Source organism: Bos indicus, chromosome 6, assembly GCF_029378745.1.
Source record: "Bos indicus isolate NIAB-ARS_2022 breed Sahiwal x Tharparkar chromosome 6, NIAB-ARS_B.indTharparkar_mat_pri_1.0, whole genome shotgun sequence".
NCBI lineage: Eukaryota > Metazoa > Chordata > Mammalia > Artiodactyla > Bovidae > Bos > Bos indicus.
The window spans coordinates 117,645,569-117,660,482 of record NC_091765.1 but is presented as its reverse complement, the minus strand read 5'-3'; the positions used below and the strand labels follow the sequence as shown (position 1 = coordinate 117,660,482).

The window sequence follows — 14,914 nt, the reverse complement described above, 5'->3', positions numbered from 1 at the left end:
GTGTCCATTTTCCTGAGTCCTGTGGAAAGCTGCTGTTGTCAGGAGTGGAACATGGACCCCAGGACTCAGGGCCAGTTTGGTTCTGGGGCCTCCGCTAGGCAGCAGGTGTGGCCAGGGGCTCGTGGTCTCTGAGCCTGCTTCTCCGTTCGTGGCAGTGGGGGCTGCAGTAGCACCTTCCATGTGGGCAGCTGGGAGTTCACGGATCTTAGTTCCCTGACCAGAGATCAAACCATGCCCCCTGCAGTGGTAGTGCGGAGTCCTAACCACCGGACTGCCCGGAACATCCCCTCTTTGAGGGCTGTTGGGAGGATAAAGAGGGCCGAGAGAAGATGGGTGTTTGACAAGACTTTTTTTGGGTCAGCTGGAAGGTTAAAGTAGGTTGATGGGAAATTCGTCCCCACAAATTCGTTCCCACAGGTGGGGCGTTGCTGTTGTTCAGTCGCTCAGTCGTGTCCGACTGCGACCCCATGGACAGCAGCTCGCCAGGCTTCCCTGTCCATCACCAGCTCCCAGAGCTTGCTCAAACTCCTGTCCATTGAATCGGTGATGCGACCCAACCATCTCATCCTGTCATCCCCTTCTCCTCCCACCTTCAATCTTTCCCAGCATCAGGGTCTTTTCCAATGAGCTGGCTCTTCTGGCCAAAGTATTGGAGCTTCAGCATCAATCCTTCCAATGAATATTCAGGACTGATTTCCTTTAGGATTGACTGGCTCGATCTGCTTGCAGTCCAAGGGACTCTCAACAGTCTTCTTCAACACCGCAGTTCAAAAGGCTCAGTTCTTCGGCACTCAGCCTTCTTTATGGTCCAACTCTCACATTCGTACATGACTACTGGAAAAACCATAGTTTTGACTATATGGACTTTTGTCGGCAAAGTGATGTCTCTGCTTTTTAATATGCTGTCTCGGTTTGTCATAGCTTTTCTTCCAAGGAACGAGCATCTTTTAATTTCATGGCTGCAGTCACTGTCCATAGTGATTTTGGAGCCCAAGAAAATAAAATCTGCCACTGTTTCCATTTTTTCCCATCTATTTTCCACGAAGTGATGGGACTGGATGCCATGATCTTAGTTTTTTGAATGGAGCCAGGGGGAGGGGAACAGGAGGGGGTGAAATGGCAATGGAAAATGGAGGCTGTGAACCCTTGCCTCTTCCTAGCCAGAGATCAGCAGTGGTGGGCAGAATGTGGTCATCTGACCCCCGCTAGACCCTGTGTGGGGTCTACAGAGGACCAGGCTGATACGCCTGGAGGGCATAGTGTTGGGAGGGCAGGGAGGAGCGCTGCCTGCATTGGTTTGAAATACCAACAGGAGTGTTTACAGGGCGGACTTGGAAAGGGCTTATTACCAAGGAGAACCTCACCTGCGCCCTGAAGGGTCGGCCCTGAGGCTGCCCCTCTTCTGCCTTTGGGGCGGTCTCCAGGGCCACCTGGTGACCCTCCCCAGTCTCTCTCCCAGGGTGCATCACCCCAGCACCACCTCCAGGCCGCCTAGCAATCCCCAGCGTCTCTCCCACCCGCTAGCAAGCTGTGGACAAGCCCACTGGGGTGGACTGCAGGGCGGTTGTGGTGCCCCAGGTCCGCGTGTCCTCAGGCTCTGTCTACAGTCTGTCCACTCCGAGACCTCTTCCTTGCGCCTTCATCCTCTCCACTGCCCCTCATCATCTCTGTGCACGTCAGATTTTGCTGATTAGAAAGTGGAATCAGCACAAGAAATATTTAATAAGGTACTTAATTATTCTGAATTAATGAATGAAATGGATCCCATAACAGAACTTCTGGCCCAACATGGCTTCAGTGCAGGGGTGATGATCTTGCCAACAAGACTCCAGAGTCCGGAGGCTATGGGGTTGATTAGTTTATTTGGTCAGCAAGGGCAGGTCTTTGAACCAGCTCCTCTGGGATTCTCCTTAGCTCTTTCCTCACGGCCTCACTTTGCCTGCTACATCTCCTCCCATCACATTCCCCCTACCAGGTCGAAGGAAAACAGTGATGATTGGTTTCCACCACCCGCCTTCCTTTAAAGAGATGAAACTTTCCCAAACACCACCTGCCTCCGAAACAGGGCTCCTCTCAGCTCTATTGGGCAGAACTGGGTCATGTGTTCTCTCCACTCCCACCATTCCAGCAGAGGAAAGAGAGGGCCATGCCTGCTTTCCTCCAGTCAAGATTCATCCCCTGGGGATGGGCCTACTTTCTGTGAGCCCATTTCACCTGGAGACCAGGACAGCTGACATTTTATGTATTCGTATTTATTGTATTCGGCATAGAAGAAACAGCTGCTGGGGAAAAGAGCAGCAGTGTTTGCAACGGGAGGCAAGAAGTTCAAGCACCAGAAGCCGAAGGACAAAACAGACTGTCCGGTGGAAAATACAGACAGGAGGGTCGCGGTGCCAGCAAGTGGGGCTGACGTCTCCAAGGATGAGTGCGTGACAGAGAAAGGACAAGTGTGTGGTGGGGACAGGCCTGGGTGCAGCGGCCAGTACAGCTACCGTTACCAGGCAGCAGTCACCAGGCGGCCGCTACTGAGAGACTGCCAGGGTGGTGATTAAAGGCCTGTTAGGCCAGCGGTCAGGGGAGTGGTGGTAGTCAGGCAGAGAGGGAGGTAAGAGGCGGACCCCAGCCTTCACCCCGGAGCCCTCCTGCTCACCTGGCCTCAGGCCAGTGGATGGGGTCGGGGGACAGGCTAGGGGCTCTGTCCTGCTGGGCTCCACGCCCTTGCCAATGCTGCCCGCTGGCCGGGCCCAGGCCGAGAGGCCGCAGTGAAGGTCTCCCCAGTCCCCACACTGGGACCTAAGGGCAGCAGCGGTTTGCCTGGCTGCCGTGCGAGGGACCTGACCCCCTGCTGTTTGGGGGGCCTGAGGAGACTGAGGACCAGTTGGGTCCTGGGTGCCTAGCTGCCTCAGAGATGACAGCTGGACAGGGTCTGGGGACCTGGCTCCAAGGGCACCACCAGCTGAGATCTGCCTCCTCAGCCCGGCCTGGGTGCTAGTGGGAGGACCCAGACTGGGTGCTGGACGAAGACTCCTGGGCAGGCTGACTGGCCCTAGCAGGGAGCGCCAACCCCACCCCCGCCTTAGCCAGGACATGGACCTTGGAGGGTGAAAGCTGAGCCTTGAGACCTTGTCTTGTCTTGTCAGAACAGAGAATGGCATTCATTTAGAGACATTTACAGGAACACTGTTACCTGACCATGACCTGACCTCAAGAACAAAGAATCTGACACCAGGAAGTTTGCAACGACTCACCTCACTTTTCCCAGGAAAGGGCTTTGCTGAAACCTTTGGGGAGTTTGGGGTTTTTAAGGTGGGAGCCACGCGTCTCCTCGCATCGTGCAGCAATAAACCTTTCTCTGCTCTAGATTCCGAGGATTCAGCATCGTTTGGCCTCGCTGTGCCAGTGGCACACAGACTCACCTGCACAGGAGTGCTGGGATCCGTCTAGGGAGCACACACCCGCCTGACCAGATGGGCCGCCCGTTTCCTCTGCTGCCCGGACCCTCTGGTGGGAGCCCCCGCCCCCTTCCCAGCATCTCACCTCCTCTATCCTTCTCCATATCTCCTGCAGCCCATCCCCCTTACACACCACCTCTCCTTCGCTGACCGCCTGTCCTCCATCCGCTATCAGAGGCTATCCGAGGCTGAGACACCAAAGGGAGCCTTTGGAGCCTTAGGATCCAGGCAGGTTTAACGTCACCATGGCAACCCCTGGAGCGCCCTCCCCCGACCGGCTCTCAGATGCACCGCCCCGCCCCCCAGGGCCTCAGGGACCCCGCGGGGAGCGGGGCGGGGCCAGATTGGCGGAGCCGCGTATAAAGGCCGGGCGCTGCCGCGGTCTCGCAGGGAGAGGAGAGCGGAGAGGCGAGATGGCGATTTTGCCGCGGCTGCTGCCGCTTCTGCTTCTCCTCCTCGCCGCCTCTTCGGCCGCCCTTCTGGCGACCAGCGCCCATTCTTCCTGCTCCGGGCCTCTGGCCATACCGTGCATTCCACGTTCATGTTCGCGGCCGCTTTCGCTCCGCTCTGTGGGCTTGCGAGTCCGCGCACCCGCACGCGGCGCCTGGCGCACCCGCTTCGGCTGACGGAGCTGGCCCGACTCCTCGCCTTGGTGTTCCCCTCCCGCAGCGGGGGATCGGGGGCACCGAGAACCGGAGCGCAGGGGACCCTCAGGCCTCCGGGGCCCCACACCGGCTCCGCACACGCCAGCGTAGCGCCCCCGAAACGCGCCTGGCCTCCAGCTCAGCGCAGAGCAGAGGGCGGCCTCCAACCCGGACTTGGACACTTGTAAACCTTGGAGCAGCATTGTATGTCCTGTTTCACGAACGACTGTCGCTGACTCATAGGGAGAGTTCCCGGGACTCCTGTCCACGGCCAGCAAACCTTTCAGTGGGCTCCCCGCAGAGCCGAGGGCAGCCACAGACCAGGGGTCACAGGCTCTTGTGTGGTCACCCACCTAGGGACCTTAAAACCAAGGTCCCCTTGGACTCCAGGCCGGGCAAAGGTCAGTCACTAATGCACACTGGGATGCCCCTGGCCCCCGCTGAGCCTGGCGGCCCTCCAGCTCATCTGACTGGGCTTGAGTGTCCTCCCGTGGCCGGAAAAGCCCCATCCCACAGTCTGCCATTCCGCAACATGTGCGCAGTTGCATGTTCTCCATCCAGGGTCCCCACCTTGGATGCCCTGCTGAGTAGGAGACTGCCACTCACCAGCACCAAGAGGCCTTTGGGTGCCCCTCAACTTGGGGAACCAAAGTCAAGGTTTCTGGCTCAGTTTCCCCCCAGGACAAGGGGCCACCTTCACATGCAGCTGAGAGCGCCCTGCGGGCCCCTGCCCGCTGCCCACCAAGCTGCCTGCAGTTGAGGCCCCTCTCAGCCAAGGGCCATCCAGCAGGAGCAGACAGAAGCCCACAGACCCTCATCTTCTCATGGACCGTGAAGCTGGGGTCTGCGCCGAGCACTCCCTGGTCAGCAGAAAGCAACAGTCCCCTCACATTAAGGGCCCCCCGAACTCCATCTGCCGGCACGGCCTCCTTCCAACCTCTCTGCACCTGGCAGTGCCTTTGGCGCGGGGCTGCCCCTGGCCTGCCCTCGGAACGCCACGTGCGCTCGCCCACCTGCATTCTCCAGCCCCTTTGTTCCCAAGATGGGCTCCCCACTCAGCCAAGGGAAACCTCCCTCCCGCAAAGAGGCCTATCTGCATCTCCACAGCCCTGCAGACCCTCCCTCCAGGCCCTCCAACACTGACCCTTCACCCCCTCAAGGGCAGCAGCTAGCCCCCTGGCAATCCGAAATGCTGAAGTGGGGAGCAAAGCCAGCTCTGGCAGAAGGAAGACAACAGAAACAGGATGCATTTACAAGCAGTTTCTGGGCCACGTCGCATTAGGGCTCCCAGGGAGAAAAATGCCAACTTCGGCCCCTAGGCCCGGGATCCAGGTCCTCACCCAGTCGGGAGCAATCCGAGACCACTGGCCTAGGCAGGCCTCGGCCTTCCACCGTGGGGGCTGGGTAGGCGGCTGTCTGTGCAGACGTTGATGGTGGCTGCGTCCCTGGGAGACAGGCTCGGGAAGGCCAGCACCTCGTGGCCGGAGCTTGGAGCCGTGCAGGGTGTAGTCCCCCAGTGGGTCTCTGCCGAGGCGTTGATGGGCCGCGGGCCTGGAGACCTCTGGCCTAGGACCAGGTTTAGCCGGCTCTTCTGGTGCTGTGTCACCTGGGGTGTCTTGGTTTTCTGGAGAGTTATCTCCAGCGGGTGAGAGGGATTCCCTGCCTTAGAACAGGAGGAGCTGGAAGAGCTGCCGAACTGGACTGAAACTCATGGATAAAGCTTTGTATGAGTTTGACAGGAAACTTAAATCTGCAAAGACAGCTTTTCACAGAAAGAGGGACATTATTAAAATCTGTCCAGGGAAGTGTCTGAACTGAAGGAATTGCTCAGAATGTCTGAAGAAAACAACCAAAGGTGGAAACATCTGTTTCAGCTGTCCCGGGAAGGACAGGTGTCCCTGGACGTGGCTGACGCTGAGCAGGACACCCGTGGCCATGTCCCAGGAGAGCCCCAGGCCCCACGCACAGAGAACTTGTTGGCTGAGCTGGAGCTGCTCAGGGACAGGTTGTCCCACCTGGAGGGGGAGGTGGAGGCGCTACAAGGACACGCCTAGCACCTGGGGCCCCAGGAGGCGCGGGTTCGAGAGCTGGAGGGCACCTTCCTCAACTTTCGGGGCTTCCTGGAAGCCTGACAGGTTCACAGTACGAAGGCGGGTCGTCTGAGTACCCCGCAACCCCGGGAAGGGGGCCTGGAAGCGGGGGCGGAGCTGGCCTGACCTTCACCATGTGTATGAGTTCCGAATAGTAGTGCGGGAAGACAGTGTCCCCTGATGGTGGCTCCGGGATCGAGGGCTGCTCCACCCACACGTGTCCTCGCCCTCCAGCCAGCCGGGTCTGAACTGCAGATCGCCCAGGCTAACGGCCAGTGCCGGGTGCCACTCTGACGGGAGGGAAACCAGCAGAGGGGGGTCGCCCATTTCCTCTGCTGCCCCGACCCTCTGATGGGAGCCCCTGCCTCCTTCCCAGTATCTCACCTCCTCTATCCTTCTCCACATCTCCTGCAGCCCATCCCCCTGCACACCGCCTCGCTTTCGCGGACCGCCTGTCCTCCATCCGCTATCAGACGCTATCGGAAGCTGAGAGACCAAAGGGAGCCCTTGGAGCGTTAGGATCCAGGCAGGTTCAATGTCACCATGGCAACCCCTGGAGCGCCCTCCCCCGACCGGCTCTCAGAAGCACCGCCCCGCCCCCCAGGGCCTCAGGGATCCCGCGGGAACCCGGGCGGGGCCAGATAGGAGGGAGAAGGCGAGGACCGCCCCGCAATTGTCCCGCGGCGCGCTGCGGCGAAATCCGCCTGGCGATTGGTCGGAGGTGCCCGTGACGTCACAGAGAGGCGGGGTGACGCACGGGGCGCGTACACCTGCCGGGCGCCGCTGAGGTGTCTCAGGGAGAGCAGAGCGGAGAGGCGAGATGGGGGCTGTTGCCGCTCCTGCTTCTCCTCGCCGCCTCTTCGGCCGCCCTTCTGGCGACCAGCGCCCATTCTTCCTGCCCCGGGCCTCTGGCCCATACCGTGCACTCCATGTTCATGTTCGCGGCCACTTTCGCTCCGCTAGGTGGGCTTGCGAGTCCGCGCACCCACTTCGGCGGAGGGAGCGGCCCGTCTCCTCGCCTTGGTGTTCCCCTCCCGCAGCGGGAGAACGGGCGCCGAGAACCGGAGCGCAGGGGACACTCAGGCCTCCGGGGCCGCACACCGGCTCCGCACACGCCAGCGGAGCGCCCCCGAAACGCGCCTGGCCTCCAGCTCAGCGCTGAGCAGAGGGCGGCCTCCAACTCCGACTCGGACGCTCGTCGACCTTGGAGCAGCGCCCTACAACAGGTCCAGGTGTTGTAGTCACGCGTTCCGGGAAACAACTCACTCAGAAGGACAGTGCAGATGGTGGAGGGTAGATTATTACACCCGCAGGCCCAAGGCAGAGTCTCTTCTTAGCCAAGGACCCCGACCAGTGTTTGTGAAAACCTTAGATACCCTAAGTATATGTGCCCAAACGCACCTGCCCAAATTCCTTGAAACTAGTCTGGACAAGGTAAAAGAGAGATACCATCGAAGTTAAGCCATGATTCATGTGTCATAAGCCTAGATAGTTAAACAGTGGGCATTGATCAATAGACCTGTGGTCATACCCCGCTAAGCATAATGGGGTTTACGACTTTGTTCTGTTAGAGATAATTAGCATATTCCTTTAGGCGAGGAACAGTCTAGGTACGAGTCCCGAGGCTCCTTCATCCAGGGGTCTGGTTTTCCATTGCTATGCCGTTTCCATGGATACTGGGCATATAGCTCAAAGTCCACAGTCCGACCCAAGATGGCGTCCTGCTTTCAAGATAGAGCCCCTTATGTTTCCTCCTTCACAGGGCCCCCACCTAGGATGTCTGTTCCACGAACGACTGTCGCTGACTCATAGGGAGAGTTCCCGGGACTCCTACCCACGGCCAGCAAACCTCTCAGTGGGCTCCCCGAAGAGCCAAGGGCAGCCACAGACCAGGGGTCACAGGCTCTTGTGTGGTCACCCACCTAGGGACCTTAAAACCAAGGTCCCCTTTGACTCCAGCCCCTTGGAGCTGGCCCGACTCCTCGCCTTGGTGTTCCCCTCCCACAGCAGGAGATCGGGCGCCGAGAACCGGAGCACAGGGGACCCTCAGGCCTCCGGGACCGCACACCGGCTCCGCACACGCCAGCATAGCACCCCCAAAACGCGCCTGGCCTCCAGCTAGACCCTAAGTGTACGTGCCCATCTCCACAGCCCTGCAGACCCTCCAGGCCTTCCAGCACTGACCGTTCTCCCCCTCAAGGGCAGCGGCCATCCCCCGCACCCCCTCATTCAGGACCCTTCCCACATGCCGGCCGGAAACCCAGCCCAGAGCTTTCCCATGATGACACCTGAGTCCTTGTCTGCCTGTGGCCTCGATGCCTTTGTTCAGCCCAGGGGAGCTGGCTGGAAGGGGCTGCTACCTGGTGGAAGAGAAAATTTTCATTCCTGTCAGTGTGCGCCCCACCTCTGCGTACTCCTCCCAGTAGCAGCGCCCAGAGCCTGCAGAGGGTGAGGAGGCCGGCCTCGGAACCCTCCCAAAGCCGCCAGGCAACCTTGGCCCCAGCTGGCTCCCTGATGCCCCGGTGGCGCCCCGACCCCCAAAAAGGGAAGGGCCGGCTCCAGTAGCCCCTCAACCCCAGCAGCAGTTCAATCACTCGGTGAGGCTGGCGGGAGACCGGGAAATGGGGGCGGGAGAGCCACCTGCATCCAGAGAAGCACGGCGTCCTCACCCAGTCGGGACCAACCCGAGACCCCTGGCCCCGGCGGGCCTCGGCCTTCCACCGCGGGGGCCGGGTAGGCGGCTGTCTCTGCAGGCTTTGGTGGTGGCTGCGTTCCTGGGAGACAGGCTCGGAAGCGCCAGCGTCTCGTGGCCGGTGCTTGGAGCCGTGCAGGGTGTGGTCCCCCTGGTGGGTCTCAGTGCTGAGGTACTGATGGGCCGTGGGCCTGGAGACCGCTGGCCTGGGACCAGGTTTAGCTGGCTCTTCCAGTGCTGGGGTGTCTTGGTCTTCTGGAGAGTTCTCTCCAGAGGGCGAGAGGGATGCCGTGCCTTCGGACAGGAGAGGCTGAAAGAGCTGCCAAGTGGAATGGCTGATGTTGAGCAGGGCACCCGTGGCCATGTCCCAGGAGAGCCCCAGGCCCCACGCACAGAGGACTCATTGGCTGAGCTGGGGCTTCTCGGGGACAGGTTCTCCCACCTGGAGGGGGAGGTGGAGGCACCACAAGAAAACGCTGAGCACCTGGGGCGGCAGGAGGCACGGGTTTGAGAGCTGGAGGGCTTCTTCCTCAACTTCCTGGGCTTCCTGGAAGTCTGTGTCCCGGGACAGGTTCACAGCACAAAGACCGGTCATCTGTGCACCCCCCAACCCTGGGAAGGAGCTGGCCTGACCAGCATGTGTATGAGTTGTGAATAAACAGTTGTGTTGGAAGACAGTGTCCCGTGATGGTTGTGCTGGGATTGAGGGCTGCTCCAGCCCACATGTGTCCTCACCCTCGAGCCAGCCGGGCCTGAACTGCAGATCCCCCAGGCTCACGGCCAGCGCCAGGTGCCACTCTGATGGAAGAGAAACCAGCAGAGGGGAGCCGCACCCAGGGATTCCAACAGAGACCCTTTCTGGTGGAGGCATCCCAGCCAGTTGGTGGCAGAACTTGGGTTTGGACCTCAACACTGTGGCAGCAGGTGCCAGGCTAACGCAGAACTCCAGGGAGCAAATGTGGTGGGGGGGTGGGCGAGGCCAGGCTGGAGACAGGTTGGGGCGCCGGCTGCCCTGGGTTCGTGGGGACAGAACACCGGGGCGCCGCGGCTTGGGTGGTCCATGCTCAGCGTACCCGGGGGCGGGGCCCAAGGCAGTCCCAGGACAAAGGATGTGGAGATGCACGGTGGGGGCCGCCACTGGGCTGTCCACTCAGCCCAGCCTCCAGGCCTGGGACGGAAGGTGCTTGGAGCCCTGGGGAGCCGCAGCCTGGCCAGGCGTCTGCGTGGGGACTGAGCATGGTGGGCCCACTGCTTGAGGCCTCTCCCCCGACCAGGGTTCTCTGTCATAGGTACAGAGCCTGTGGGCACGTGGCTTCCATTCATTCTCCAGAACTGATGAGGTACGGCTGTGGACGATCTCAGCAGCAACAGCCAAACGTCCTGACACGCTGACTGTGGTCCCGCCAGCTGTGCACCAGGACCCGTCTTTCCGAGAGGGACTGGGCGGTCGGGTAGCGCCAGGCCCGGCCCCTGGCCACCCTCCAGGACTCACCTCCCACGGCAAAGCAGAAGGGACTGCATTGAGTCAGGTTCTCTGGGAGGCTCTTTGGGGTTTCCCCCAGGAGCGATTGCTGGGTCCGGCGTAACTTGCTGAGCGGCCGCCAGTCTGGCTTCCATAGCAGCGGCCTTCCCGCTTGCAGTGTGGGAGGGCTCCGTCTTGCCCACACCTTCACAGACACTGACACTTGCTGCTTTCTTTTTGGATGATTTTGTTTTTTCTGGCTTTGGATTTTTGTTTGGCAACTGGAGGTCAGGCTTCTCCTTTATCTCCTCATCCTTCAGCTACATGGATGTAGGACATGTCCGCAGGAGAAAAACAGGCACGTTTTATTTATTAATAACAAAATTCTACATGGGCGTGGGGGTCCTCACAGAACCACACCCTGAGAGGTGACGAGGTGTTACTAAGAAGATTGAACAGAAGAGTGGCACTCTGGGGAAAGAAGCGGAAAGATCTGCAGCGGGGGGATTCCACATGTCCGTGCGGGTCTGCTTGCTGAGCCCTCGACCAGTCACCCCTCTCTGGTGTCCTCTCGCTGCAGGAGGGTGTCCTCCACACGGGCTCTCACCTCTGCTTTCAGAAAGACAAGGGCTGTGAGACCGCCCTTCCTGCGCCTGCTGTGTCTCAAGTGCCTTTAACACCGAAGAGCCCGAGTGTCACTGGCACTGCATGGAGCGGCATGTCTGAGCCCCTGCCCCAGGGATGCTGAGCATTCTTTGCTGTGCTTTTTGCTGTTCCTATGTCTTTTTTTGGTCTGTCTTTGTCACCGAGTCGAGCTCTTTTGTATTCTAGACACTAAGTCCACGATTTGCAGGTATTTCCCCCAATTCTGAAAATCCCATGGACGGAGGAGCCTGGTAGGCTGCAGTCCATGGGGTCGCTGAGGGTCGGACACGACTGAGCGACTTCACTTTCACTTTTCACTTTCCTGCATTGGAGAAGGAAATGGCAACCCACTCCAGTGTTCTTGCCTGGAGAATCCCAGGGACGGGAGAGCCTGGTGGGCTGCCGTCTGTGGGGTCGCACAGAGTCGGACAGGACTGAAGCGACTTAGCAGCAGCAGCAGCCCCCATTCTGAAGGTTGCCTTCTCCCTTTCTTGATGGTGTCCTTTGATGCACAAGTTTTAAATTCTGATGAAGTGTAATCTTTGTATTTTCAAATTTTGCCGCTTGGCATCATGTCTAGGCATCATGACCGAGCTGAGTCCTAGGTCTCTTGAGGGAGGCTTTGCCCCGGCCTCTGTCCCACGCTCCCTGCTCCAGGGCTGCACCTCGGTTTCCATGCGTCCTGCCACAGGGCAGCAGGCACACTTCTATGGCCACCCTGCCCTCCTCCTCTGTCAGCGGCCTCCAGCCAACCCCCGGCTTTTGGGGAACAGGTGCCAGGACAGCTCCAGGGTGGGAGATGGGACTCCGAGGCTGTGAACCATCTGCAGTGGGGTCTGGGGGGCAGCGCAGGCGTGGCCTGAGATGGACACCAAGGACCATGCTGTCTGGTGTGCCTCCATTCAGCAGCGAGAGTGCAAACCACGCTGGGCACAGGGTCACTTTCCCAGTAGGAAAGGGCTGTATAAACTGAATTAACCATCAGTACGGCAGGGCTTGGGATTCCCAGGTAGCTCAGCTGGTAAAGAATCTGCCTGAAATGCAGGAGATCCTGGTTTGTTTCCTTAGTCAGGGAAATCCCCTGGAGAAGGGATAGCCTACCCACTCCAGTACTCCTGGGCTTCTCCGGTGGCTCAGATGGTAAAGAATGTACCTGCAATGCGGGAGACTTGGGTTTGATCCCTGGCTTGAGAAGACCCCCTGGGGGAAGGCATTGGCAACCCACTCCTGAGTTCTTGCCTGGAGAATCCCATGGGCAGAGGAGCCTGGTGGGCTGCAGTCCATGGGTCGCAGAGAGTCGGAGATGACTGAGCGACTGGACCGAATTGAACTAACATCTTAAAGATATTGAGCATCTGTGCACTCGTAGGGGGGCTTACACGTAGACGGGAGAGGGGACCTGGGAGACTGACTTTGTCAGCTCAGCTCTTTCCTTCTTTGTCTCATATTTTCTATAAAGGAATTTAAAATTACTATTAGTGCTTTAAAGAGATTTTCTCAGTAAAATCCTGCCTGTGAGCTTTAGTGAGTAAAATAAACAGACCTGTCAGCATGCAGTGGTGATTTAGCATGAAAACATCATCAGAAAGCAAGGAGTTATGGGCCTCCCTGGTGGCTCACTGGTTAACAATCTGCCTGTCGACGCAGGAGACACGAGTTGGATCCCGCGTCCCGCAGGATCGTACATGCTGCAGAGCAGCTAAGCCCGTGTATTACAACTTCCGAGCCTGCGCGCTGTAGGGCCTTCAGGCCGCAAGTTCTGAGCCCACACGCCCGGAGCCTGTGCTCTGCAATAAGAGAACCCACTACCGTGAGAAGGCTGAGCACCTCGGTGACGAGTAGCTGGCAATTGCCCTTAAACACTAATGAAGACCCAGCACAGCCTAAAAAAAAAACAAAAACAAGGAGTTACAGTGTGAAATGTGGAAAACCTAGAATGAATAATTACCCCTAGGAAGCAAAAGGGGCATCCAACTGCAGATGATAATAACTTTAGTTTTATTGTACTTTAGAAAACCATTTTTTAAAGGACTTTTCCAGGTGGTTCTATGGCTAAGACTTCAGGCTCCCAATAGAGGGAACCTGGGTTTGATCCCTGAGCTCACACGCTGCAACCAAGAACTGATGCAGCCAAATAAATACTAAATAAAAACGGAAAAATCGTTCAGGCCAAATCCTTCCTAAACGTGTTGGACGAGGCAGGGCTCCGACATCACAGCTCCCAGTGGAGGGATCCCAGGGGGTGGGGGGAGGGCAATGCTGATGTGGCCGTGGGGGCGGGGCATGTTGATGATGGTATGTGGGGGGTATTCATGGTGGGGGTTGGGGGGCGACGGGGTGCATGGGAATCTCTATATCTTCCTCTCAATTTTGCTTTGAACCTAACGCTGCTCTTAAATATTTTTTTTAAAGTAAAAGTGATTTTAGGTTGAACTCCCAAAGAAATTGTTGATATTTTGCAATTTCTGATCTATAAAAGCAGTAGATCCATGTGTTTGCCAATTAAAATAGAGTTTGGTCTTTAAAAAATACACAAGCACTCAACTCCAGAAAAATAAATGACCCAATCAAAAAATGGGCCAAAGAACTAAATAGACATTTCTCCAAAGAAGACATACAGATGGCTAACAAACACATGAAAAGATGCTCAACATCACTCATTATCAGAGAAATGCAAATCAAAACCACTATGAGGTACCATTTCACGCCAGTCAGAATGGCTGCGATCCAAAAGTCTACAAGCAATAAATGCTGGAGAGGGTGTGGAGAAAAGGGAACCCTCTTACACTGTTGGTGGGAATGCAAACTAGTATAGCCACTATGGAGAACAGTGTGGAGATTCCTTAAAAAACTGGAAATAGAACTGCCTTATGATCCAGCAATCCCACTGCTGGGCATACACACTGAGGAAACCAGAAGGAAAGAGACATGTGTACCCCAATGTTCATCGCAGCACTGTTTATAATAGCCAGGACATGGAAGCAACCTAGATGCCCATCAGCAGATGAATGGATAAGAAAGCTATGGTACATATACTCAATGGAGTATTACTCAGCCATTAAAAAGAAATACATTTGAATCAGTTCTAATGAGATGGATGAAACTGTTATACACCTATTATACAGAGTGAAGTAAGCCAGAAAGAAAAACACCAATACAGTATACTAACGCATATATATGGAATTTAGAAAGATGGTAACAATAACCCGGTGTACGAGACAGCAAAAGAGACACTGATGTATAGAGCAGTCTTATGGACTCTGTGGGAGAGGGAGAGGGTGGGGAGATTTGGGAGAATGGCATTGAGACATGTATAATAGCATGTATGAAACGAGTCGCCAGTCCAGGTTCGATGTACAATACTGGATGCTTGGGGCTGGTGCACTGGGACGACCCAGAGGGAGGGTATGGGGAGGGAGGAGGGAGGAGGGTTCAGGATGGGGAACACAGGTATACCTGTGGCGGATTCATTTCGATATTTGGCAAAACTAATACAATATTGTAAAGTTTAAAAATAAAATAAAAAAAAAATACACAAGCATCTGGAAGGCATGTCCTTCTGTTCAAATGGAAAACAAGAGAACAAGAACTCTTCGGAATGAGAAGCGAGTTAACAGCAGCTGTGGATCACGGGGCTCTGTGAGCACTCGTGTCCATCAGCGTTCCGCGTGCGTGCTCGGCCTCTGCAGGCGTGTCTGACTCCTTGCCACCCTGTGGACTGTAGCCCGCCGGGCTCCTCCATCCGTGGGGATTGTGGGCACTTGTGTTCTAGCAGCAGATGGAGTGAGTGACCGTCCAGGAAAGCGAGCCTCTGGGCGGAATGTTTACAAGGGGCTCTGAGTGTGCACCGGTGCTGGAGGCAGTAAGGCCCTCCTCCCTGGGTGCAGTGAGACACAGGCCAGTCTCACAAAGGGCAAGGACCGCGTGCT

General features: G+C 57.3%; 1 protein-coding gene and 1 long non-coding RNA gene across 3 annotated transcripts; one reads left to right on the top strand and one right to left on the bottom strand.

Annotated features, from left to right (window-relative positions):
* Nucleotides 1-2,236: 2,236 nt before the first annotated feature.
* On the bottom strand, nucleotides 2,237-6,757 carry LOC139183701 (uncharacterized). The gene is made up of 2 exons (XR_011567326.1): nucleotides 6,571-6,757; nucleotides 2,237-6,476 (listed from the first exon to the last, which is right to left on the bottom strand). It is a non-coding gene; the product is annotated as an uncharacterized lncRNA (long non-coding RNA).
* Nucleotides 6,758-6,810: 53 nt separating this feature from the next.
* LOC139183700 (uncharacterized) lies at nucleotides 6,811-9,551 on the top strand. Of its 2 annotated transcripts, none has more exons than XM_070791952.1 (2): nucleotides 6,811-7,418; nucleotides 8,194-9,551. In XM_070791952.1, exons 1-2 carry the CDS (start codon nucleotides 7,116-7,118, stop codon nucleotides 8,275-8,277), a joined length of 387 nt encoding a protein of 128 aa, XP_070648053.1. In that variant the 5' UTR covers nucleotides 6,811-7,115; the 3' UTR covers nucleotides 8,278-9,551. The 2 variants fall into 2 exon arrangements, with proteins under 2 accessions (XP_070648053.1, XP_070648052.1); XM_070791951.1 differs by having other exon boundaries at nucleotides 7,949-9,551.
* The last annotated feature ends 5,363 nt before the right edge of the window (nucleotides 9,552-14,914 follow it).

Bases quoted from the DNA above. Each gene is read 5' to 3' on its own strand.
- LOC139183700 (XM_070791951.1), top strand. From the start codon at position 7,116: ATGTTCATGTTCGCGGCCACTTTCGCTCCGCTAGGTGGGCTTGCGAGT. The intron at 7,419-7,948 runs GTGTTGTAGTCA...CCTCCTTCACAG, and splicing joins GCGCCCTACAACAGGTCCAG to GGCCCCCACCTAGGATGTCT.